The 25,891-nt window shown below is 40.1% G+C and overlaps 1 protein-coding gene across 4 annotated transcripts in view; it reads left to right on the top strand.

Annotated features, from left to right (window-relative positions):
* Positions 1–25,891, top strand: part of EXOC4 (exocyst complex component 4) — an 823,024-nt gene that overhangs the window by 693,022 nt on the left and 104,111 nt on the right. Inside the window, exon 15 of one of the 4 annotated variants that reach the window (XM_033193642.1) lies at positions 2,536–2,748. The exons of the other annotated variants lie outside the window; for them this stretch is intronic. Coding sequence (XP_033049533.1) covers positions 2,536–2,630 — 95 coding nt within the window. The 3' untranslated portion in view covers positions 2,631–2,748. Of the gene's footprint in view, positions 1–2,535; positions 2,749–25,891 lie in introns of those variants that run through there. 4 annotated transcript variants of the gene reach the window in all.

The raw sequence follows: 25,891 nt of genomic DNA, 5'->3' as shown, positions 1-25,891 counted from the left end.
GAAACATCAGTTCATCTAGGATTGAGCCACTATGTCTCAAGAATAGAAAGGAATACCTTTTTTCCTGCTTACAGCGACTTCTCAAGGGCAGAAACCGTCTCAGAGCTCAGGGCTGTGTGCACGGCTGACATTCTCATTTTACTTGGCATAAAGCTGATTTTTTAATTGGAGTCATAGAAGTGATTAAGGTGCTAGAAAATAGAGTCAATGAAGACAACAATTATTCTGGGAAAAAAGATGGCTAAGAGATAGCAATTACAGATTTCAAGGAAATTAAGGAACAGAACATGAAATTAGGGGGAACCTCTTTTTCTGTCAAGGACCAATGACTTAGAGAAAAATGATTTGAAAAAAATGATTTGAAAACTTTAGGGCACATAAACTTTAATAGCTATACAATTGTACTTAAAGCATTACTTCAGGAGTATGTATAACACAATTAAAATAGAGACAAAGAAAACATGATATGAAGAAGACATAAAGGAAAAGGCAGATTTATTATTTATTTATTGAGACAGTCTCACTCTGTCGCCCAGGCTGGAGTGCAGTGGCACAATCTCAGCACACAGCAACATCTGCCTTCTGGGTTCAAGCGATTCTCATACTTCAGCCTCCTGAGTAGCTGGGATTACAAGTGTGCACCACCACACCTGGCTTTGTGTTTTTAGTAGAGATAGGGTTTCGCCATGTTGGCCAGGCTGGTCTCAAATTCCTGGTCTCAAGCGATCCACCTACCTTGGCCTCCCAAAGTGCTGGGATTACAAGCATGTAATCCCACCACGTCCAGCCCAAAAGGCAGATTTAGATGCATGAATGGAGAGATAGAAACAGGATAGAAAAAGCAAAAAAACAACAGGAAGGAGAAGGAAGCAAAATCACCTCTGAATTTAATATTAGGGCTATTAGACAATTATTAGAAAGAAAACATTATTTGCACTTTGCACAGCAGAGTGAGTTTTTTTTAATCACCGTCATTTGAGAAGGTATTATTACTTGATTAGCCTTGTTTCCAGCCTAGAGATGGAAAGGTGTGGATTAAATTCACAGGGTGAATTATTCCCTTATCCTCTCAGAGTCTAAGGAGCCCCTTAAGTGCTCACTGCTTATATGGCCTCATGCTGATTCTCTGCCTATCCCAAGGGCCAATGCGGGGTGGGAAGAAGGCACTGAATCTTTGGGCTTTGGAGGGAAATCATAGAATCTGCACTAGAAATCTTCTTAAAATATTACTGTATATTTATACTTTTATTCTTATGTCTTTTATTGAAAATACTACTTATTTTTGAGACAGTCTTGCTGTATTACCCAGGCTAGTCTTGAACTTCTGGCCTTAGGTGATCCTCCCATCTCAGCCTCCCGAGTAGCTGGGACTACAAGCATGCATCACCATGCCCAACTCTGAAAGACTGCTTTTTATCTGATGACAAAATTATACAAGTTTATTCTCAGAAATCTATAAGAATAGAAAATGTGTCTACCAATTAAGGATAGCTTGGGCACAGTATTACTTTTGACCAGATTCTACATACGGATGTATCCTTAAAGGCCCCTTTAATTTATAATCCCATAGTATCAGGCAGTTCTATTACAAGCAGCAGTTTAAATTATCCATTTTATCTGCCAAACCCACTCTGCTCCCTTCTCCCCTCTAGAAAAAGTCAGAAAAGAACTAATTTTTCTTTGCTAGTTGCAAAATGAACAGCTCTAAAAAAAGGTGCCACTTGCCTCTTTTCCTGGTTTTCTTTGACTTGGAAATACAGAGCTGCTTAGGTAGTTTATTTAGTAATGTTTGGAAGGAGTGCCGTCATTTAGTATGTCATTAGCATCTAATATTTAATGCTACAGTCTCTTGTTTCTAATGACACAGCATTCTAGATTTCTATTCTGCCCATTCTAAAAGGGCTTCACAAAGCAAGATGGTACATAACCTCTGTAGCAAGCCACTGAGTGATTCACACAGGCTAACCTGGCATCAACTGTTTTCAAAAGGAGAAAGATGAATTCTGAGTTACGCTTAACTTTGTAATTGCACAATTTAGCTGTTGTGTTCATGTCACTGAAAGTACCCCATAAAGTTGATGTCTAATTCGTGCCTATAATCATCTCTGTTATTCTGACAAAGATCTCATCTACCACGCCTGTTAATCCTTTGCCTTATGTTCTCAGTTCCATTTTATAACATAAGTTGTACCCTCTCAGTTCCTTCCAGGGTGATTATTCCACCCAGTGAGTGATTTAAGTAACTGTCAGCATTTTGAGGATCAGTGCAAAACCCAAGTGAACTATAATCACTACTTATGGTGTCTTTGCTAAAACAAAGCATCAAGCAAGCCTGGTTTATCCTGCTAACAGCAAGCCTGGCTCACCCCCACTTACGTGCTCTTTGAATTCCCAGGAGAGATGCCCATTGATGTTTATAATTTGAACAAAGCAGAGGATTCTCTGATAATGACTAACTTTGATTGCCCTATGTCAGTGTGACTCTAGAAGGGGAACAAGGGGACAGCTTTTTAATTTTTTTTTTTTTTTGAAAAGTGAACCAAATGATTACTGCAACGAAAGTGTTTCCAAGTCTGGAGACTAGAGAACTTGAGGAAAATGCTCAGCAGCGTGGGAAGAAATCAAGATAAGAAGATGTTCGGTTTATTTCTTGTTCCACGTTCTGTTAACTATTTGGTATGGTAAAGGCCATGTTTTATTAAGCTTAAGAAGCTATTACTGTGATAGGGTGAAAAAAGTTTGCAGAAAATTATTTTCTTTCCTTTTTTCTTTTTTTTTGAGACGGATTCATGCAGTGGTGCGATCTCCACTCACTGCAAGCTCTGCCTCCCAGGTTCAAGCGATTCTCCTGCCTCAGCCTCCCGAGTAGCTGGGATTACAGGCGTGCGCCACCACACCCAGCTAATTTTTTGTATTTTTAATAGAGGCGGGGTTTCACTATGTTAGCCAGGCTGGTCTCGAACTCCTGACCTCGTGATCCGCCAATCTCAGCCTCCCGAAGTGCTGGGATTACAGGCATGAGCCACCGCGCCCAGCCGAAAATTATTTTCATAGTAGAATCTTCAGATAGGACAGTAGGATTCTCATCCACCTGAACATTTCATGTCAGGTATTACATTTAGAAGAAAGTAGAGAAAAGAATTCCACATTTTAATGGCGGAGCATGGCTGGCTATACATTGTTCAGCAGGTTAAAACTGATTAATTTTTTTCTAAGGTAATTTTTTCATTTCTTTTCGTATTTGCCTAAATGTTTCTCTAACTCCTTTAGACATGAAAGGGTCTCCTGGTTGTATCTAACTCCTGACCACACCAAAGGTCCAACTCTTGTATTTGCCCTACCACACAGTCCACAGTTCCCTGTTCCATCTTCTCTGGTATTCTCCCCTCAGTCTTTCCGACACTGGTTCTACTTAAGATTCTTTCAGTTGAAAGTCACAGACTTAATTGAAGGAAAAGGAATGCATTGACTCATACAACTGATAAATCAAAGGACTTTAAGAGTGGCTGGATCCAGAGGTTCTCCAAATATCGTCGAGTCCCAGGCATGCTTACACATCTGCTCTCTCTCTCTCTCTCTGTTTTTCCCCCACACCCCACCTCAGTCTCAGCCTCCCATCCCTACCCCTAGAAGACCCTTACATTCAGGACCTGCTTTAACAGATGTGCTTTCAGTGCAAGGAAGGTGAGCAGGAGCATATTTAGCCTTGAGCATTCAGGATGTAAGTTTCTACTTATTTTCCTGCATTAATCACAATTTCAACCTTGTAATAAAGGCACAAATAATGCTGGCTTTTTGTAATGCCTGCTGTTTGTAAGATCCCTAAATAAAGACTCTGAAATTGTTATCATTAAGAAAATTCTCAGAACAAAATATGACCTACATAAAAATTGTTAGACTATTTTTCAGTTTAACATTAGTGATTTTCTTTTGCATCTTATCCTTTTGTTTTAAAGATGGATTGTTTTTAAAAATAGACTACACAGAATGTGAAGGAGGCTCAAGGGCTTATTTTGTCTCCATGGCTTCCTTAGGGAGGCCCTTCTCTCTATCTTGAATTCTGTAAAAATCTCTGGGATTAGAGAGTCTACAACCTCCTTGATTACATATTCTGCTCCTTACCATCTAGGAAGTCATTTTTTTTTAAAGTGAAACCCCTGTGCTTCAGTCTAAACCTCATTCTTCTTTTATACTCTCTTCAGAAATTCAATAATGACTATTAACAACTGTTTTCTCTATAAAATATTGTAATGCTTCCAAAAACATTTCCGTGGCCTTGTACTTCCCTTTCACTGGATTTTAAAGATTTTGGGGCCTGTGACAATTCCAGTCTGTGAGTCAAGGACACCCAAATCTAGTAGGATTAGGAGCCCCGATCAGGCGCAAGTTCAGTCTCTTGGACGATGATTCGGCTGTTGGCTTTTGTGAATGTGGGGCTTAGAGGAGGATCTTTGACACCAGGCTTACCCACTCCAGCTCTCTGAGTTCCCGTTGCCGAAGTTCTTGCTAAGCCCACATACATGAATAATAAGAGTAAGAAAAACCATGCCCTAGTCTTTTTCAGTCTGAGCAACCACAAAGTTAAACATTCTTCTAATTTTTCGGGCAAATAAATCTCATAATTTTGGTTACCACAATTGGTTTGTGAATTGCAGTATTAGTTATACAATTATTTATATACTTCTTTCTTAAAGGTAAATTATTGTTAGGCATCTTACAAATCATCTGGTCTAACTCAGGCATTTTGCACATGAGGAAATTAAGGTCTCAGAGTGGTTATATCACCTGTCTGTGCCAAACTGAGATGCAGCAGGTCTTCAAATTCCCAGTTTAATTTTCTTTCTACTACGTCAGTTAGAGCCACCAATGGGACCTTTCATGCCATATTCCTATTAAACCACTCCAGCAGTGTGGACATATTTTATTTTAATGGAAGCACTTTAATGCTTACAAGTAACTTGTGATCATTTCTGATCATTTTCTTGTACCTAAACAGAATTTCTACACCTAAATACGTGGAATTATTGTACAAACCCCTCTTAAATTTCATCTTAGTTGCAATAAAACATTTCTCTAATTTGCCACTCTCTATTTTTGTTTTGCACGTGTTTTCTAAGTTAGAAACTCCATCTGTCTTGTTATCATGCCATGTAATATATTCTAGATATTGCTTTGTCCTACACAGTAGCCACTAGCCTTGTGTGGCTATTTAAATTTAAATTAATTAAAATTAAAAATGTAGTTCCTCTGTCATACTAGCCACGTCTCAAATGCTCAGTGGCTGTTATATTGGACAGTGTAGGTATAGAGCATTTTCATCATCACAGAAAGTTCTGTTGGCCAATGCTGTAGATCATCACCGAGGTCATTAATCAAGGTTAAAAATAATTCCAGTCCATATACTTAGGCTTTGAAAGATACTTGAAATGCCTACCTAGTTCTATCAAAACATGGTGAACTACTTTAATTGTCCAGCCTCAGATCACATGTACTCTCCTGATGAAGGTTGATGTTTTTGGCTCTGCACTATCAAAATTTCTCCTATTGATGTTAACTAATGCTAAAAGGGAAAAGGTTTTGTGATCAAATAGACTGGGAAAATATTAAAGTACATTAAATATAATTCAATACCAGAAAACCTCTAAAATCTTTACTATCTTAACCAGATAATTACAGCAGTGGAATGTTTCTTAAGCTTACTTTTCAGTGGAATTCTTTTCTCCCAGCGTATCTCACAGGGCTTTCTGTCCATGAAACGACTTCCAGGTGACACTGACCGATGCTGTATTTATATAATTTGTTTAGAATATTTTCTTTCTTCCAGCACCATCAGGCTCAGGGCAGATGTTCCACTATTGTGGGAACTTAATTTCATATTATTGGCAAATTTGCCTACTATCAGATGACTTATTTTGCAATTTGGTTATTTGATTATTTGATTCGTTTAGTGATTTTTAGAAATGTTCGAGTCAACCAATATAAAATAACCATAGTTTCCCTTTCCGCCTGTTTCAGGCTTGGCTACTGCTATACTGACCCTTTTCCAGTCATTGTGCTTTTCTCACAATTCTCAAAGATTCTAGCTACAATTTTATAACACACCCCAATTTATGGCATAATGTCAATATATCCATTGTGGGGCTCCTGGGATTGATTTATGGTAAAAATTTTGTTGTATAATATTTTTAGATTAAGTTGCAAAGATATTACAGATAATCTCCTTATCTCTCTCATCCAGTTTTCCCCATTGTTAGTATATTAGTATGATACATATGTTGCAACTAATGAATCAATATTGATACTTTATTATTAATGAAAGTCTATAGTTAGTTCAGATTTTCTTAGTTTTTTCCTGATCTTCTTTTTCTGTTCAAAGATCTCATCCAGGATGTATCACATATACACCGCAGTTTTCCCATATCACAGTTATCACATATATCACATAATGATGTCTCCTTCGGCTCATTTACACTGTGACAGTTTCCTAGACTTTCCTTGTTTTTTATGACCTCGAGAGTTTATAGGAATTCTGGTTGGATATTTGTAGAATCTTCTTCAGTTTGGCTGTATCTGGTGTGTTTTCCTGATTAGACTGGGCTTGTGGGTTTTCAAAAGGAAAACTACAGAGGCAAGGTACCAGTCTCATGAAATCACATCAAGGGTGTATATCATCAATGTAACTTATTACTGATGATGTCTAGGATTGGTTTTGTGCCTCCAATTTGTGTAGTCCTCTCTTGACAGTTCCTTCCAAATTTTGGATTGACTCTCCACTTTCCTACTACAAATTGCTTATCTTTCTAGCGGCTGTTTTTTTTAACATGATAGAAGCATCTTATTATAAGCCCAATGTTTGGATGAGTTGAATACTTGCTAAGAAAAATGGTTGTCTACCTTAAACAATTATGCAGTTGATATGAATTATAATCTTGTGGGTCTGAAAGACTGTGTGGGAGGAACTGTTTTTTAATACCCTGAGCCACTTGACTAAGGCCTGTAGCTACTTTTTGGTTGCTACATGTGCTAAACATCCCTTAGTAAATATATACAACCATATTAATTTCCAACAAAACCAAGCTGACATTGAGAGAGTTTAACTAAATTTCTGCACTAAAAATAAAGTCTTATTTTAACCCATTGTAATTAAACTGTAATGTGCAGTGTTGACTCAAAACCCATTCACAAGTGGAACTCGCTTCCTGAGAAGTCCTTTTAGAGTAGGATACCGCATACCAAGCTGCACATCAGTTACAATCAGTTAGAGAGCTTTAAAAATACTGATGCAGAGATTTTGATGTAATTGTTCCTAGGTATGACATGGGCAACAATAGGCTACACCCCAGACCAGTCAAATCAGAGGCAGAGAACCCATGTTGTAAAGGAGTGGTTTTCATCTCATTAGAAATGCCTGTGCTTTTTAACATATCCCCAGGCAATTTTAACAAACAGCCAAGGTTGAGAACCACCAATTTAGAGCCCCTAAAAATTGATTCTTCAATTTCTGTCACTCTCTATATTTGGGAAATGCTTTGTAATTATTTTGCCAGTTCTTCTATCCTCTGAAGCTTGAGATTAACGTGATGTCCCATTTTACAGACGAGAACAGTAGGCATGGAGATACTGTACTTTGTGTCCATGCCGGAGTCAGGACCACAGCCTTGCTTAGCAGTTGTTAGCTAAGCTGTCACCCAAATCTGATTAAAAACAAAAATGTTCCTTTTACACTTTTCAAGCCAGCTAAATGAGAAGGGCATAAGGAATCTGTGTCTCTCAACACAAAAGGCTGCAATTGCCAAACCAATGGAATGAATGTAGATATGTCATTGAAATTATATCATTGAAAATAAATGGAAAAGACCTAGGTGTCGGTCCACCCCCATCCCCCAAGTGCACAGTTGTGCAATATTCTGGCATGTTTTTATGCATTCCCTGTGGTGATTTAATATTTTCTATGAGATGGAATGTGAATTTTCTCATGCTAGAGCTCACTATCATGGACTCTTTGTGCCTTAATAGTAAATGAAAAATAAAATGCAAATCACCCAGCTGTTTGTTTTTCTGCCTTGGCACAAATGAGAATAAGAATTTCCCTACCCAAGATCTCATGGGAATCTGTCATGTTTCAGGTTTGCGTTTGTCAAACCACTAAGCCAGAGTTTTCCTTGTCATAATTTCATCTGATTCTTTTTAATTAGAACTCTATGCATGGTAATTCCTCTCCCGCCTCAGTATTTACAAGGTTCAAATATTTGTTGACTGTTATCAGACAGCTCCTCCTCAGCCCACCGTGCATGTTTAGTTTCTCTAATCACCTTTCTGTGGTTAGACTTTCCACACCCTTCATCGTTTTTCAGCCTTAGTAATTGTCATTTTCCTAAGCTGACTCTCATACTGTGGCTTCATTTCTGTTGTTCTTCTTTGATTGATGATACTTTCCAAATTCATTGCCATTGGTTGATTTCATGATGATGCTATTGACTAAGAAAATTAATTTACCACTGGTATTACATTTTGTTCATGAGCTTCCCACCCCCTGCCTGACTCTAAATATATTTTGACCTTATCTAATTAACATTACTTACTTGTACTTCTGTGTGAGCCTTTCTCACTTTTAAAAATAATGTCCAAATATATTTCCATGTTGTGCTCAATGTCTCAACTAATCTTTTGTAGGAACAAAAGCACCAACTGATAATTGTATGATGATCCAGTTTTGTTCGTTGTCAGTCTTAATTGTACTCTGTTTATATTTACAAACTCATTGAAACTTATCATAATGAAGAAAGAAGTGTGTGGAAAGCCCCTGTGCTTAGCGTGTTCACCTGATTCTTCTTAGCCCTCTTCTGAAACCCACGTTGTTACTGGGAATGGAGATGCTGCTTATTCTTTTATTTTCTAAGGAATACCATCTAGACCTCTCTGTCTCCTTCTGTTTATCATGCAAGCTTCAGAGTGACCCCAGTGGGGTTCCCCGTGTTTCTTGGTTTTGAGCACATTTTAAATTGCTGATACACAAGGGTTACCCCCTTTGTAAAACATCTCTTCTCTCTTGTTTTCCCTCTCCTGTGATTGAGTGTCTTGAATGTCTTCCCTTGGCTCCCCAATCATGGTTACTTTTGACTCTCCTCACAATTCATGAAATTCTCCTTTTAATTCATAGAATCTTTGTAATTCTTCTCCCTTAGTCTAGGAGACATAGAGCACATATTTCACTTTGAAGTCTGACACACTTAAGGACAAATCAGGCAAGTTAGTATATAACCAGGGAAACTAGCCTGTCTGACCTAAATAGGTCTTCTCACCTGTTCAATTGAAATAATGATGCATACTCATTGGATTGCTCTAACTATTAAATGATCTGATGAACTTGAAGTTCTCAGCAGTGTCTGATAACACAGTGAGGCTCACTATGGGGTTTCTGGGCTTCCTACCGTAAATCTTATCCCTGGAGCTCTCATTCGCTGTCCTGGGTCTTCCCCTTCCTCCTGCCCCTTCAGGCTTCTTTTTTCTCTCAAGTTGTATGATTGCTTTCAAAACTGTTACTATGTATGCTCCTAAATCATTTCCAGTAAATCATGGCTCTCACTCACCAGAACTCCCAAAGTGTTTCTGAGGTCATGAAAGTGTGTCTGAGAATGGGCCTGCATCTGAGGGCCTACAAGTGCTCATCTGAGAAGCCAGGGTTGAATTTGAAAAAGGCACCTTTTGTTCTTCAAAACTGTGAAAACAAGGCTCAGCTATATTGAAAAACATGCCAAATCCAACCACAATTCCCTTCTGTCAATCAGCTGGTCGTTAGTAGAGTTCACTGTCCTGTGCGGATTACAAAGCAGTACCCCACCTCCCTCCATAAGGAGGTGATTATCAACTGTGGAGCTACAGAAGGCTAGTGCTGTGGGCGTTTCAATGTAATTATGGAGTTCTAAGTACTTGCCCATAAAAAATTATGTGGCTGTTTCTTTGGAAATGCCAACATTTGTATCCATAAGGGAAATATTTTATTAAAATATGATAATATCATGGATGCTTAAGTTTGGTGGCTGGGAGCTGCCAGCTGAATGATTGTATCTTCAAGCAAAACTATAAAATGGAAACAACCAGAAGAAACATAAATGAAAAAAAATCTCTGGGAAAGAGGAGAGACAGAAGACTTAGAAAGCAAGAGAAGGCTCTAAAATGGCATGCTAAAATTGCAGAGCCAGACAGAGAAGATGGTGGAAATGCAGAGTCGCCAGAGCCTGAGCCGACACCCCGCACAGCAGAGAGGAGGAGCGGCTGCTGCAGCAGAGTGACTTGAACAAGACATCTGAGGGGACTGATTTGGTTGCCAAGCAGAACCATGCGTTCCAATGAGGAGCAGTGGAAGATTGTACCTGAAGGCGCTGATTGTGCTATTCAATCTGGCCTCTTATCTAGAAAAACCCTTAGACACTTGGGTGCTTTAAAACCTGAGATAAGCCCAGGAACCCGTGTGAAATCATGGCTTAATGAACTCCTCACCAGAGAAAGAGTGTGTCTTTCCATTCTTCACCCTTGAAACTAAGTTTAGATCTCCTACAAAATGCAGTGGGTGAGGGGAGACAAATCCTGACAGGGAAATCAGAAAGAAGATGGAGGGCTGGCCGAAGTGACGTGGAAGAATTCTCCATTACCTCGTGGGACTGAATTTAGAAAAATGTTCTAAATGTGAACTGGACGTGCTTTTTTTCAAAAAGCTTCCTTATTAATCAATAGTGCATAAAGACTTTTTCCAGACAGCCCAGGAAAATGTAGCAAAGGGGCAGGATGTGCGAATCGTATGCGTGTAATGGCCCCAAAGGATACTACGGTAATGATAATGGATTCAACTTTTAGATTACGTTTCAGACTTTCAGGGACCTTTATAACCACTCATTCTTAATCTCTTATCCCTGCCTCAAGCTGTAGTTGACAAACCAGCCTTTATATTCTCAGTTTTACAAGGCATGATCATGAAATGCAAAAGTTTGGCAGTTGCCCAAGGTCAAAATCAGTCAGTGACAAAAATCTAGACCACATCTGTCTGTTCTCAGAGTGCAGACCAGAGTGTCTGGAAAAACAATATAATCACCTATGATGAGTTATGAGTGACAGAGCTACAAGCACACCAAACCAGTGTGCCTTTGTTTCCCCACGGAGGCAATGCTGTTGTTCAGCCATCTCCCAAAGCTAGAGCAGCAAGGCGAATGCAATGCTGTGTGCCTAGTATAAATGGTATTGAATAAAACATTTAGTATAAATGGGTATTGAATAATACACTTTAAAAGAAGGAGTGGGGAAAAGTGAGCTTGACATTATTTTAGTCTCTTTCAGAAGCTGAGATGTAAAAGCTGTACCTCCTGCCCCCAAAGGACCTATTTTGGAACCAAATTTGGTAATCATGCATTCAGGGAGAGGTTGTCTTATTATCTTAAATTCAATACTGTGATTTATATTAAGTATTGTAAATTATACAATAAAAGATTTCCTTCTTCATATGGAAACAGAGGTAGATCAGGTATAGGTCTCTAAGGCATAGTGTTCCTTATTAATAGCAGTTAATTCTGTGTACTAACATCTTTGAGCTCTGGTTGTTGAATCCTAGGTGGATTTGACTAGAGTTCTTAACCAACGTCTTAATCCAATTTTTATGAAAGGAAGAGTAATGAGGACTTTTCAGTAAGACTGATGAAAAACCTAAGTGTCTTTATAGAAGCCAAGAATATCTGATCAGATCCTTCAAGGAAGCAAAAATCCTGTAAATGTCAGAAAGATGTTACATGCTGGAAAACCCCTTTGGTCAAATTCATCTAAAGAAGGTACTATTTGTAGGTGACTTTTCAGCAAGTCTGTCAAAAGCTTCTTGCTACAGATAAAAATTCAATAACCTTTCACTGTGGATGTGCCACAATTATCACTAATTTAAAAACAGTCCCTCTAATAGAGTATTTTATCATGCCGGACAGTCTCTGCATTGTTCATTATTTAGTGTTTGCTAAGCTGATGGCACTTCCACCACACTTTTCTTATCTCTGCTTCTTCAGAATTGGATTTTATATTTCCAAACCAGCCAGATATGACAAGTCATTTTCGTCTCTCTTGTCTTTTAAGAAACGCAAACTTGATTTCTTTTTTTTTTTTCTAGCAATCACCACTTAAAAGATTAAATTTATTGGAAATGTCTGTATTAACTAGCATTGGGATGTGCAGTAAGGCCTATTGCATTTTAATTGCAACTGGGGGTCTTCCCTGTTTTATTCTTTTTATTTTCTAATACATGTGTATTCTCTATCTCTTTGGATTCCCCCATTCTGCTAAAACACACAGTGTATGGCAAAGATGAGGTATTATGAAGCCTGATGTAGTTAGAAGACAAGGCGAGGAGAGTATTATCAGAATTATTATATTATAGAACCTCCAAAAGGTGGTGATAAACGATATAAGTAGATCTTTCAGTAAATATAGACTGTCTTTATATGAGAAACTTCCTGAAAGGAAAATGATAAAGTCATTAGCCTGACACCCGAGGGATACATGCCACTTCAAACAACATCTTTCTATGTATAGCTCATTATTGAAATTTTTAACTGTTTTAAAGCCTGAAAAAATTCTACTCCCTGTGGTTCTGAAAGGATTTTAAAAGATCTGTATACTTTACCCAAGCTTTGGACCCCAAGAAGACAGCCACACATCTTCTGTCGCTGGGAACTCTCTCCTTAGGCCTCAGGGCCTGCTTCTCTGTCCAAGAGAGTCTCTCCCAATTTTCAGGGAAGTATAGAACTTCATTCAAGAAGTTTGATGATAAGATTTTGACCTTTTATGGGTACAGTCTTTCAATAGTGATATCAGAATGCTGAAAAAGATTGTGTTAGAGAATCTCACCAAAATATTCATTTTAAGATTTATGGGTTATTGTTGTAAGCATCAAACAGAAATAGCATTGTAGTCTGTCTTCATACATTAATAATAAGGGCTGCGCTTTAGGATTGGCTTTACGATGAAAAATATTTGCTCAAACTTTACCCAGAGACAGGAGATGCTGGTCACGTCTGCTTCTAAAAGAGGGACTGTGACTAAAAATCTACCATCGTATTACTTGTTTAATGGTACCACAAGTCCAATTAACGCATTTGTTCAAGCCAACAGCCTTTTAGCTTTTCACAGAAATCTTGGAAGTGTGCTAGAGAAACACCCCCACAAAAGAGTTTTGCATATGCTGCTGTATCTGCCTCTCTCCAGGAAGCGGAGCATGGGTCACTGACAGACAGATGGCTGCCACAAGCACCACCAGCGGCCGGAAACTCCTCCCACCAGCTCCCATTCCCACAAAACAAATGGGAAGGGGTGCTTTTCTTGAATGCTGTGCCTGGACTTTCTCTCCCTTGACCCAGCCCTACCCATGGAATACCGAGGCAACCTCAACATCTGTTACACTCCTGCCTTAATTCTAGTCCTCAGCACCAGCGTAACTCAATAGAGGAGTATGGGCTTGTCCTTGGACAAGGTACTTGACATTGCTGATGGTGTCATTTGTATTATAAATCCCTCATAGGTTGTTTGGAGGATCAGCTCAACTAATGTATACACAACACCTGGTACAATGCCTACAAACAGTGATCACGTGATAAATAGTAGTTTCTTCTGCTTCCTCTTTTTTAAGCTCTTTTCCTCATTCTTATTCTTCCCAAGAATATTTTATTTCTCTCTTTCTCATTTAGCTACCAATAGTTGCCGAAAGTGGTACTCACCGTGAAATGCCCAAGTTCACCCTCTGTTTATTTCCCCCTGCTCCTGTCCTTCCTATTGATAACTAGGTTATTCTGCCCATTCTGCTTGATAGTTTAATTTCATCTCAAAAGATCTTTGCTGTATTGCAGTTGAAATTAGATTTCGAGCTCTTAAGTTTAACAGCCTTCCAAAATCTACGTGTCCTTGGAACATAGGCATAGGGTAAGGTCGTATTTATTCAGGGGCACAATGAGTGAAACTTAAGGTTAAACCTCAAGCTCTCATTAAATTACTTCCTCTGTGAACTTGTATGTCAGCATATCAACAAATATGGCAATGAAGAAGCTGCTGAATTGGCCGGGCGCAGTGGCTCACACCTGAATCCTACCACTTTGGGAGGCCGAGGCGGGTGGATCACCTGAGGCCAGGAGTTACTAGCCTGGCCAACATGGTGAAGCCCCATCTCTACTAAAAATACAAGAATTAGCCAAGCGTGGTGGCAGGCACCTGTAATCTCAGCTACTCAGGAGGCTGAGGCAGGAGAATTGCTGGAACCCAGGAGGCAGAGGTTGCAGTGAGCCAAGATCGTGCCTTTGCACTCCAGCGTGAGCTGACAACAGCAAGACTCTGTCTCAGAAAAATAAAAAAGAAAGAAAGAAAGAAACTGCTGACTTGTGTCTTCAGTAAAAACTATTACAAAAATGGCAGACCAGCTAATTTCAGAGCCCACAGTAGCTCTGGGACTCAGGCCTTTTAACATCAACGGAATGATTCTGTCTGTGTTGAAGTGGGCTTTGGAGTAGCTCTAGTTAAGATCTATCCAAGCTTCAGCTGGGCCTCTTCCACAGGGGTGACAATAATCTGGTTAGCTGCGTACGCCTCTCTGCTGCCTAATAACACACTTACGGGAGTTCTGGGAGTCTCAGTTCTGCTAGGATCTTAGGAGTGTTCGCTAGGAATGGAAATTTGTGTTCTTTTTTATTATCATTTCAGCCATTTTTAAATGTCCAGTTTGGGGCATTCAGTACATTCACATTATTGAGTAACCATCACCATCATCCATCTGCAGAACTTTTCTCATCGTCTCAAACTAAAACTCCATATTCCTTAAACAATAATCCCTCATTTCTCCTTCCCTCCAGCCCTTAGCAACCTGCATTCTATTTCCTATCTGTATGAATATGACTACCCTAGGTGGCCCATATAAGTGGAATCATATAGTATTTGTCCTTTTGTGACAGACTTGTTTTGTTTAGCATGATGTCTTTAAGGTCCATCCATGTTGAAACATGTGTTAACATTCCCTTCTTTTTTGAAAGCTGCAGATACTCTATTGAATGACTGTACCACACTTTATTTCTCCATTCATCCATCAATGGATGCTTAGGGTGCTTCCACCTTTTGCCTATTGTGAGTAATGCTGCTGTAACATGGGGGGACAAATATCTGTTCAAGTCCTGGTTTTCAGATCGTTTGGGTATATACCCAGAAGTGAAATTGTGGAAATTAGTCATTTGAGATTAGATGTACTTCACATGTTTTTCTACTTCTTCTCAACTCTCTGATTGCTTATATATGTGACGTCTTCTGAAGGAAAGTTCAGTATGTTTCTCAGATATGATAATAATATATAGGCCAGGCATGGTGGCTCATGCCTGTAATCCCAGCACTTTTGGAAGCCAAGATGGGTGGATCACTTGAGGTCAAGAGTTTGCCGCCTTCAAATCAATCATTACTTCTTACCACCTCTTGAAATAGAAAATAAAAAATTTGGCCAGGTGGTGGCCAGGCACAGTAGCTCATGCCTGTAATCTCAGCACTTTGGGAGACTGAGGTGGGAAGATCTCTTGAGCCCAGGAGTTTGAGACCAGACTGGGCAACATAGGGAGACCTCATCTCTACAAAAAAAAAAAAAAAAAATTATTTAGCCAGGTGTAGCCCCATTTCTACAAAAAAAAATTTTTTTTCTTTTTAGTTAGCTGGGCATGGTCATGTACACATGTGGTCCCAGCTACTAGGGAGGCTAAGGTGGGAGGACCACTTGAGCCTGGGATGTCAAGGCTGCAGTGAGGTGTGATTGCACCACTGCCCTCTAGCCCGGCAACAGAGAAAGACCCTGTCTCAAAAAGGAAGAGAAAAGAAAAAATTTTAAAAGCCCTAGAGAGTGCCCTCCTTTCACTCCTAGAGAATTCAACATTGACAATGGAAATTTAAACTTACTGGCTTGTTCTCCAGATCAGCTGTTTACAATGTTGGCTATATGCCCCCCAAGAATTGTGTAAAACAGTACATTGAAGCATGGGAAGGAAACATGAGACCATTTATGTATACTTTTTAAAAGTAAAACAGTCAGAAACGATGCAAGTTTTACTAATATTTAACATAAGCGATGACATGATAGCCCTCATTTGAGCCATATGTGAAGTACTATACGGAAGGAGTCCTGCAGGAACCCCAAGGATTCCGCAGTAGAGAGAGGCTCACTTTGGCATCTTCGGCCATTTTTTAAAATTTTCAACATTTTGTAATACGTTCCAGGTGAGGTAGATTTATGGATTACATTTTCTAATTTTTACTAAACTCACCTTCCCCAAATGGATAAGTGACTTCAAAGGGAAACTTTGGATTGACACTATAAGCAAAACTGAACGATGAGAAAATGGCAGAGCTGGCATTGTCATTGTTCCTGGCGGGGATCTTCATCAGTTACATTATAATTATCTAAGCAGTAATAATCTAATCAGATGACTGGAAACTGGCAAAAGAACTTGTCAAGGATATTATTTGGAATATGGATTTTCATCTACAATTATTAACACGAACCTTGCTCTAAGTGTATGTGTGCCTTGAAATATTAGCTATTACATGTTGAAGCTGTAATCATTAGGAAGACATTTAAGAATATCACTTGTTTCATCTTTAGCTTACTTTTTATTGATTTCTTTTCTGGTTATATTTTTAAACTTATATAATGTATTAGTAGCAGTATATATAAATAACTAAATATACATTGACTCTGAATCTGGACACAAATATTTTTCGCTGTTGGAATACATAATCAAAGAGGCTTGGAGGTCATTGTGGTACGGGGTCCTTGGGGTGTCTCTTCACTAGCAGGAAGCCTCTGTGGCCACTGGTGCCTTTGAGTTTTGCTCAGGACCACTGGGCTCACTTGACCTGGCAGGCTGTGCTCGCCTTGGCTTGCGCTACCGGCCTGGATCCCATGCCTGCCAAGGGCAAGCAGAGCAGCAAGCGGGATGTGAGCAACGGAGCGTGAGCTCCAGCCACTGCTCACAGCCAGATACACTGGCTGCAGTGAGATGGGCAACTCCAGGTGCCAGCATGGGCGCCAGCTGCCTGCGAGGCTGCAGCTGGACCAGGCATACCACAGGCAGCTTCCACAGCTGGCACCAGGGAACACGGTGGCACATGGACGCTTGGAGACGCCAGGAACTGCAGAGCCCCAAAGAGGGTGTCACGGCCCTGGCTTGGGGAGCTCCTACATCTGGGCTCCCCAAGGGGCTGCAGCTCTTCTCTCCTCTCTTCTCTCCTTCTTGTTGCTTGCAACTTGGTGAGCAAGGGGAGTGTCTCAGCCCTATTTACATTATTTTTTTTTTGAGACAGAGTCTCACTCTGTTGCCCAGGCTGGAGTGCAGTGGCCGGATCTCAGCTCACTGCAAGCTCCGCCTTCCGGGTTCACGCCATTCTCCTGCCTCAGCCTCCCGTGTAGCTGGGACTACAGGTGCCCACCACCACACCCGGCTAGTTTTTTGTATTTTTAGTAGAGATGGGGTTTCACTGTGTTAGCCAGGATGGTCTCGATCTCCTGACCTCGTGATCTGCCCGTCTCGGCCTCCCAGAGTGCTGGGATTACAGGCGTGAGCCACCGCACCCAGCTTATGCCTCTTTTAACTGTGCCATTGAGTGGGTCCTGATTTCTTGTCCTACATCCAGGAAGAATGAGTTACATGTTCAAGTGTTGGGTGAGCAGAGTGAAGAGGAGTTTTTTGAGCAACAAAACAGCTCAGTGGAGACCTGTGGTGGGTAACTCCTCTGTGTAGCAAAGGCATCCCAATGAGTGTTCAGCTCTCAGCATAGAGGAGACCCTGGGGTGGGTAGCTCCTCTCTGCAGCTGGTCGTCCTGTCAAGTGTTCAGCTCTAGGCAGAGAGGAGACCCTGGAGTGGGTAGCTCCTCTCTGCAGGCAGGTCATCCTGTTGATTGCTTAAATCTGGCTGAGTCTGGGGCTTTTCTGGGCTTCAGAGGGGAGGAAGTGTATGTTGATTGGTCCATGGGTGGGCCTGGAAAAAGCAACATAAGGTCCCATTCTGGTCCATGGGACTGGCAGCCTGGCCCCCAGGCTTCAGACCTTCCCTTGCTTAAAGGTGGGGCTTCACTGGGAACCTGCCCTTGTCAGGAGGCCTGTCTGCCTCCTGCTGCTGTTCATGGTACCCAGGCTGTTCATGCCAAGGGGCGCCTACAGACCTGCACCAAGCTGCCCTTGGCACCCCATCAGCCCCCCTCCTGACAAGCCAGCACCCAATGGCGAGTAGGGGCTGGCGTGTCAGCACTGCCCTGAGTGCGTGCATACATGACCAGGTTGCAACAGTGCCCAGGCTTAGCCTCAACTTTGCTCCGAGATCAGAGTGGGCACTGGGAGCAGGGAGAAGCCAGGCAGTGAGAGTAGACACTTCTGAGCCTTCAGGGGCAGTTGGGGGGCTTCCCAGGTCCCTGAGTCTAGAGATGCCCAGGTCTGCAGCTCCAGTTTGGGTGGCAGCAGCTGCACCTGGGAGGGCAGGGCTCCTGCCTGCTTCTGGCCCCCAAGACCACAGGGAGGCCTGGGTCTGCAGCTGTGTCTGGGGGCCATCAATTACTTTAGACACTATTGTCTCCAAATGAAGTTGTTATGGGACCACAGGGACAGTAGTACCATTGCTTTTTGTGTTCTTTTTTTTTTCTTTGTTTTGTTTTTAGATGAACACTGTGAATTGTAGCTGATAATATGACATAATTAGGACTTTAGCAGTCTCCAGATTCTTTCCGTATAACTTAAAGTAAGTGGTAAAATATAGAGGTGGCTCAAATAGGGTGGGATTTTCTGACAGACAAGCAGACTAACAACAGTTCTTCCTCCATGGAAGCTCTTTTGTCTGTTTTAATCATTGCAAAGTGAAGCATATTATGGCCAATGCTGGAGTGTAGAGAAACTTGGCCTTTCAGTTATCTGTACCTGGTATTTAGAACAAACCAGCCCAGATACTTCTCGCAATTCAGTGAGTTGACTGAGCAACTTTTCTAGCCAGAGCTCCTCAAGTAGCTGTGCTCAGCTGGCAGCTAAGTCGGGGCTGCATCATGTGAGAAAACTGGGGGCCTCTCTCCATGTGGTCCTTTAGTCTGGGCTGCTTCCATGCACACAGGTCTCAGGGCAGCTCCAAGAAGGCAAAGACTAAAGCTGGAATAGCTAAGGCCCAGATTCTGAAAATCACATAACAGAACTTCATCCATATCCTATCAGTCAGTGTAAGCTATAAAGCCAATCGAGATTTAAGAGGTGAGGAAAAGACTCTATTTCTTAATGGGAAAAGCTGCAAAGAATTATGATCATACTTATTCCACCACACTGGTGAATTATGAAGAAACAATACCAAAAAAAGATATTTATAATTAATCACTTTGGCCTGTACAGAGAGCATGTTTTCTATGCATTTTCTTATAAAAAGTGATAAGAAAAAGTGACTTATTTTCCAAGTGATAATATGGTTGATTTTTTTTTTTTTTTTTTTTTTTTGTCAATGTGAGGACTATATAGAGAGACTAAAATGTGCAATTGAAATGATGCATCTTTTCAGTGTTCCTCAATGGCATACTCAAAATGATCTTTACATTCATGGCTTAAAATTAACTAAATTAAGTTTTCAATGCAAGTGTTCCCTAAAGTCAAAGCTTTTCTTCCTTTCTTCATTAGAGATTAATTTGTAACATGTCTCATTGAATGGATTGTTCACAGTGATTTTTTTTTTTTTTTCAGTTAGACCTCTGAGAAATAGTTTTATTTTGGAAAGGCAGAATAATTATAGACTGTTAAATATCTGAGTGACCCTGAATAGTTTTAGGAAGGTGTACAGAATACTGATACTTCCTTAATGCCCTATATGCTGGAAGTTTTAGAGTAAATATGCATTAATTAAAATATCTGCCATAACTTTCAAGGACTTACTTTTGAATAACTGTAGTCTTTAGTCTTCAGTAAAATCCCAATGCACAGTATAACTTAGTCTAAATTAGGATTTTCCTTATAGAATCTAAGGAGTTCAAGCCACTCTGGTCTTTGGAAAGTCAAGATTTGTAAATGTTAATGTGGCATTTCCTGTGTTCACTCTTTGGATAATGGATTCCTCCATCATTTCTTTTGTATACCCACCCTTTATAAGGATTATTTCTTAGGGTTTCACATACGTCATGAAACAACAAAAGGCTTCATTGTCAGGATCTTCTATTCGCTTCAGCAGAACCATTTGAAACATCTAAACAGTTGAGAAATGCATCCCAGTAATATACTCAGAAGAGCTAGAAAACAAGAATAGTGAAAATAGCTATTTAGCTCAAATTCATTAGGGGTTAATTAGCCATGCTGCAGTCTACTTAATTTTCTACTTTCCACACTGAATTAGTCATGTGTATTACTTAACCCAGTCACCACTGCCAGATCAGTTAGCACTACGATTCCTTTTCCTCAGCAGTGCTACATATTGTGACTTAGATGGTAAACCAGAGCACCAGGTAGAAATCACAGCCAATCTGAGTGTGCTGCTTGGTGCCTCGTGATACTTCCTGTTGATTTAGATGTTGACAGGGTCAGTATCAGTAATAAAATTAGTTCAGGGCATAACTCCTTGAACATAGCAGGCACTTAATAAATGTATTATCAAATTGAATTAAATTAACAAAATGCTTCCAGTGAGGGCCTGAAATCTTCTACCCTGCTTTTATTTGCCAGATTGGCTACTTATTCAAATGAATCAACCATTTTTCTTATTTTTGCAAGTACTATCATTCCTTTTCCTTTTTTTTTTCTCCCTCACATTTCAAACACTGATAGTAACAATTATTAATGTCTTATAGCACTGGAATGTTCCTCTCTAGTCATCCATTTATTTCTGTTATGAATTTCTGTTAGGATTAAACGGTATGATTATTGTTTCCACAGTATTTTGGTCATTAATGTACACATTTAAAGCAATATATTTAATTATATGCCTATTTTACCCCTTGCTAAATGTGGATTTTCTTTACTGAAACTGTTCTCTCTGACCTTCTACTTTGACTTCTCTTACTTTTTCTTAAACAATCTTTCCTATAGTACCTACTCTGACACAAATATCACTCACTGAATAATATATGTGTTATATTCCAGAAGTTCTTTTTTAACCCAAAAGGTAGAGAATTGGCGCAGCTACCGACATTGAAAGAGGAAATGAAGATAAGGCTAAAAACAGGAGGACTTGTTAAAAGTCTGTTTAGGAGATATTTACCCTCAGATTGTTCTCTCTTACTTCATGTGCCTGTGCCACTGCTCCTATCAGAATTGCAGCTGAGCACTGGAGGTTTAGTTTCTGAAAATGGTAAAATAGAGATTCCTTGGACTGAGGGACATAAGTCATAGCTAAGTGTGAGGGCTGTTGTTCTGAAATTAGGCAAAGTTTACATTAATGACTGCTGACACTTCTGTTCTTTTTCCTACTGGCTGCCATCCAGGAATATAACTTCAGACAAAAGACTAGAAAGTCTTTTTTTCTGAAAAATCTGATAAGCACCAGGATGGGGCAGGTGGAGGCGGGAGATAGACACTAACATCAGTGGTTCTCCATTAAAAGAGACCAGCCAGATCACCTACAAAGATGACTACAGTGCATCAGCCTTACCTCCAGACACAAAACTTCAGTCAGCCCGCAGACAGCCAAGAAGAGCAGATATTTGAAGAGACCTTATTATAGGAAACAGAGACCAAAACAAACAGAAAAAGCAACTTAGAGGAAACAGGGATTATCCAGAAATTAAGAAAATCTTTAAAAAATGAAAGTTAATATCCCTAGAAGAAATAAGAGAAGATATTGTATTCATGAAACAAGCATAGTATACTATATGAAAGGAACTTTCAGAAAACAAGAACTCTTAGAAATAAAAAATAAAGGGAAATAAAAATCTCAGAAGAAAGACCAGAAGGTAGAATTGAAATATCCATGAAGGTGGAAGAAAAAGGCAAAACAGAAGAAGGACCCTATGGAACAGCAGGGTAGTCCATAACTGAATTATAGGTCCACAGAGAAAGAAAAGAGAGAAAATAGAGAGGGCCATAAACAAAATTAAGAAAACTTCCCAAAATGGAAAACAGGAATTTTCAAAACGAAAGGACCCAGCGGATGAAAACAGACCTACATCCTCACTAAGGCAGTCATCACAAAATTGCAGAACTCTCGAGTTGAAAAGAAAACCCTACAACTGTCAGAAGAAGAAAAAAATGAAAGTTTTTCTACAAAGGACATCTAGAAAAGAAGCAGAAAAGCAATGAGTTCTCAAAAGTGGCAGAAGAAGCTAGATGACAAAAAGGAAAAAACTATAAGATTCTAAGAAAATTGATTTTCAACCTAGAATTGTGTATCTAACCACACTACCAGTTCCATGTAAGGGAAGAATTCAGACATACAAGTTCTCAGAAAACTTATCTTCCATGCAGTCTTCCATAGAATCTACCAAACTGAAGGAGTTTACATAAAAATAGGAAAACATGCGCTGCTACAAGAAATGGGGATTCTAGAGTAGTTACAGAAAGAGAAAGTTATCTCCAGAATGATCATGACAGGATATGCCAAGATAACAGCTCTGCCACAGGCTTAGGATGTAGCTAGCCCAGAGAGAAATAGCTGAGCTCTCAGGAGAGCTTCTTGGAGGAGGGAGATTTTGATTAGAATACCTAATATGTTTAGATTTATTGAAAAAAAATTTGTCCATCAGAAGAGAGTTTGGAGTTGAGTACTTAAAACTAAACAATGATTAAAACTTACAAGGAATTTAGCATCCATGTTCATCTGGGATATTGGTCTGTAGTTTTCTTTTTTGGTTATGTCCTTTCCTGGTTTTGGTATGAGGGTGATAGATACTAGCTTCATAGAATGATTTAGGGAGAGTTCTCTCTCTCTCCATTTTGTGGAATAGTGTGAGTAGGATTAGTACCAATTCTTTGAATGTCTGGCAGAATTCTGTGAATCCATCTGGTCCTTGACCTTTCTTTGTTGGTAATTTTTAAATTACCATTTCAATCTCGCTGCTTGTTATTTAACATACACAAATCAATAAATGTGATACACCACACAAACAGAATTAAAAACCAAAATCACATGATCGTCTCAATAAATGCAGAAAAAGCATTTGACAAAATCCAGCATCCCTTTATGCATCCTTGGTATGAAACCCTCTTGATCATGGCGGGTTACCTTTTTGATATGTTACTGGATTCGGTTAGCTAGTATTTTGTTAAGGATTTTAGCATCTGGGTTCATCAGGGATATTGCTGTATGATTGATTATAAGATCACAGAACTTGCAAGTTTGACAGAACCTCAGCCAGTAGTCTGTTCCAATGACAAGCACTGCCATATGTTGAGAATTTATGATACATGAGATGCTATACTGAAGATTTTAGGATATCATCTCTAATTTTCACAACCTGTGTGAGTAAGTTTGGTAGGCAGAATAAATGGCTTCCCAAAGATGTCCACATCCTAATCCCCAGAACCTACAAAAATGTGAGGCAAATGACAACTAACATTCTCAGCTCACCTGAGAATAGGGAGATTATCTTGGGTTATGCAGGTGAGCCCAGTGTAATTACAAGGGCTCTTAAAAGTGGAAGAGGGAGACAGAAGAGTAGACTAGAGTAATGTAATGTGAGAAAGACTCAACCCTCATTGCTGGCTTTGAAGATGAGGAGGGAGCCAGGCAGCCTCCCAAAGCTGGAAGAGGCAAGTAAATGGACTCACCCATAGAGCCTCTGACACTTACTTAAGCCGTTGAGGCTCATGTGAAACTTTTTTCTTTTTTTTTTTTCTTTTTTTTTTTTCTTTTTTGAGACGGAGTGCTGCTGTTGCCCAGGCTGGAGTGCAGTGGCATGATCTCAGCTCACTGCAACCTCCGCCTCCCAGGTTCAAGCAATTCTCATGCCTCAGCCTCCCGAGTAGCTGGGACTACAGGCGCATGCCACTGCACCCCGCTTATTTTTGTATTTTTAGTAGAGAAGGGGTTTTGCCATGTTGGCCAGGCTGCTCTTGAAATCCTGACCTCAGGTGATCCGCCGCCCGCCTTGGCCTCCCAAAGTGCTGGGATTACAGGCATCAGCCACCGCGCCCAGTCTCATATCCAACTTCTAATCTCCAGAATTGTAAGATAATAAATGGATGTTGTTTTAAGCCATAAGGTACATGGTAATGTCACAGCAGCACTGGGAAGCTAACACAGTAGGTATTAATGTCTCCATTTTTCTGATGACAAAACTAAGTTTCAAAGATTGAGTAACTTTACAAAAACCATGACTAAGTAATTGGCACAGCCAAGACTGGAACCTAGGCCAGTGTGACTCTCAGACCAGACTCTTTCAACAGCAGTAATAGCTGGCATTTATAGAACACCAACCAGGTAGGAAGCAAGCTCTGGTCGATGCACTCTAATGTGGTACCTCATCTAGTCCTTACAGCAGCCTATGGGGGAAGGTGGTGGCTGCCCTCATTTTTTAGAGGAGGAAATTGAGGCCAAGCTTGGTGGAAACAGGATTTAAAGCTGTGCGGTCAGACTCCAGTGCCCGCACACTTAATCTCAACACCTCTTTGCTATCTCCTAGCAGTTTATGAATGCGAAAACTGAACCAAGATGTCTGACTCTCTCCCAAGGTCACACCTCAAGATGCTGCCACAGCCAGGTCTAGAACCCAGGTTAACTTCTGTCTCATCTAGGGCCTTGTCTTCTTAAAGAACATTCTTACTGTGGAAATACAGGTGAAAATTCCAGATCAAACAAAGATACCAAATAACAGCTCTAAATAGACAATAATGCATTTGCTCTCTCCTTCTTGTTAGTGTAGTTTAATTTCTTGAGAAGCTTTACACATACCTCAAATCTTTTCTGTCAGAGCTAATTGTGCAACTCCCAAGTAGCTGTCCTGCCTATGTTTTGTTAGTTGGGCTCATTAACATACCCTTTACCTTAGATGACACTTCTCATTAGGTTAAATTAATTAAAAGATGATCATCGTGGCTACATAGCTTCAGCCCGAGCAGAGATGTGCCACCTTTGATCCTCTGGTTCCCTTTGACAGCCTCTGTGGAGATGTACCCCAAGACATTTAAAAGGCTGTGCTCTTATTTTCTGTCACTCTTTATATACTATCTAAATCTTACCACACAAACAACATTTAGCATGCAAGTTAAACAGATTTAAATTTAAGCAAAATTGAGTGTCACCACATGTGCTTATACCAGATCTGTATAATTCTTTTGAGGTTTTTGGAAACATGAACCAAGCCATTTACGCTTCATAGGAACAGATTATATCATTTGAAATCCTCAATAAAAATGCAGTCTCATATTCTACAGATGGGTGTCATTTAATTAAAATATGTATTTAAAATGCAAAGGGCTACATTAATTCCACACTGTGGCTGAGATTTTAATTGCACTCAAGTTAGGAGATTCTGAGTTAATGTTCCCCTGGCATCTCTCATTCAGCCTCTTAGAACAGATGTATTGTGATCCAAAGAGGATTTCAATATGTTTTCACATGCTGCCCATGTAGGAAGGGCTCTGAGATACAGGGTGGCAGCGTGGTAAAAACAGGAGCTGATCCCAAGCAAGGGAAGGGAATACTGCAGCCTGTGGCTGCCTTCCCTGTCCCCCCACTTCACCAGGTAGCCCTTGCTAGTCACTCACCACAGTTGTGCCTCTTCCCACTCCCATAGATCAGGTATCACAGAAAGGTTGTTGGGGTGCTCCCATTTTTGTTTTGGTGAGGGAGACGGGAGGCATCTATAGTACTCAGAACTGTAAAAATGCTCATAAATTAAAACCTCTGTGAATGCTTTTTAGTTGTCGAGTACATTTTAGGGTATACATTAAGGGTTTAG

This window comes from Trachypithecus francoisi, unplaced genomic scaffold (genome assembly GCF_009764315.1).
Source record: "Trachypithecus francoisi isolate TF-2019V2 unplaced genomic scaffold, Tfra_2.0 Lachesis_group4, whole genome shotgun sequence".
Lineage (NCBI taxonomy): Eukaryota > Metazoa > Chordata > Mammalia > Primates > Cercopithecidae > Trachypithecus > Trachypithecus francoisi.
Note: the sequence above shows the minus strand (reverse complement) of the source record. Positions and strands in the feature narration are given on the sequence as shown.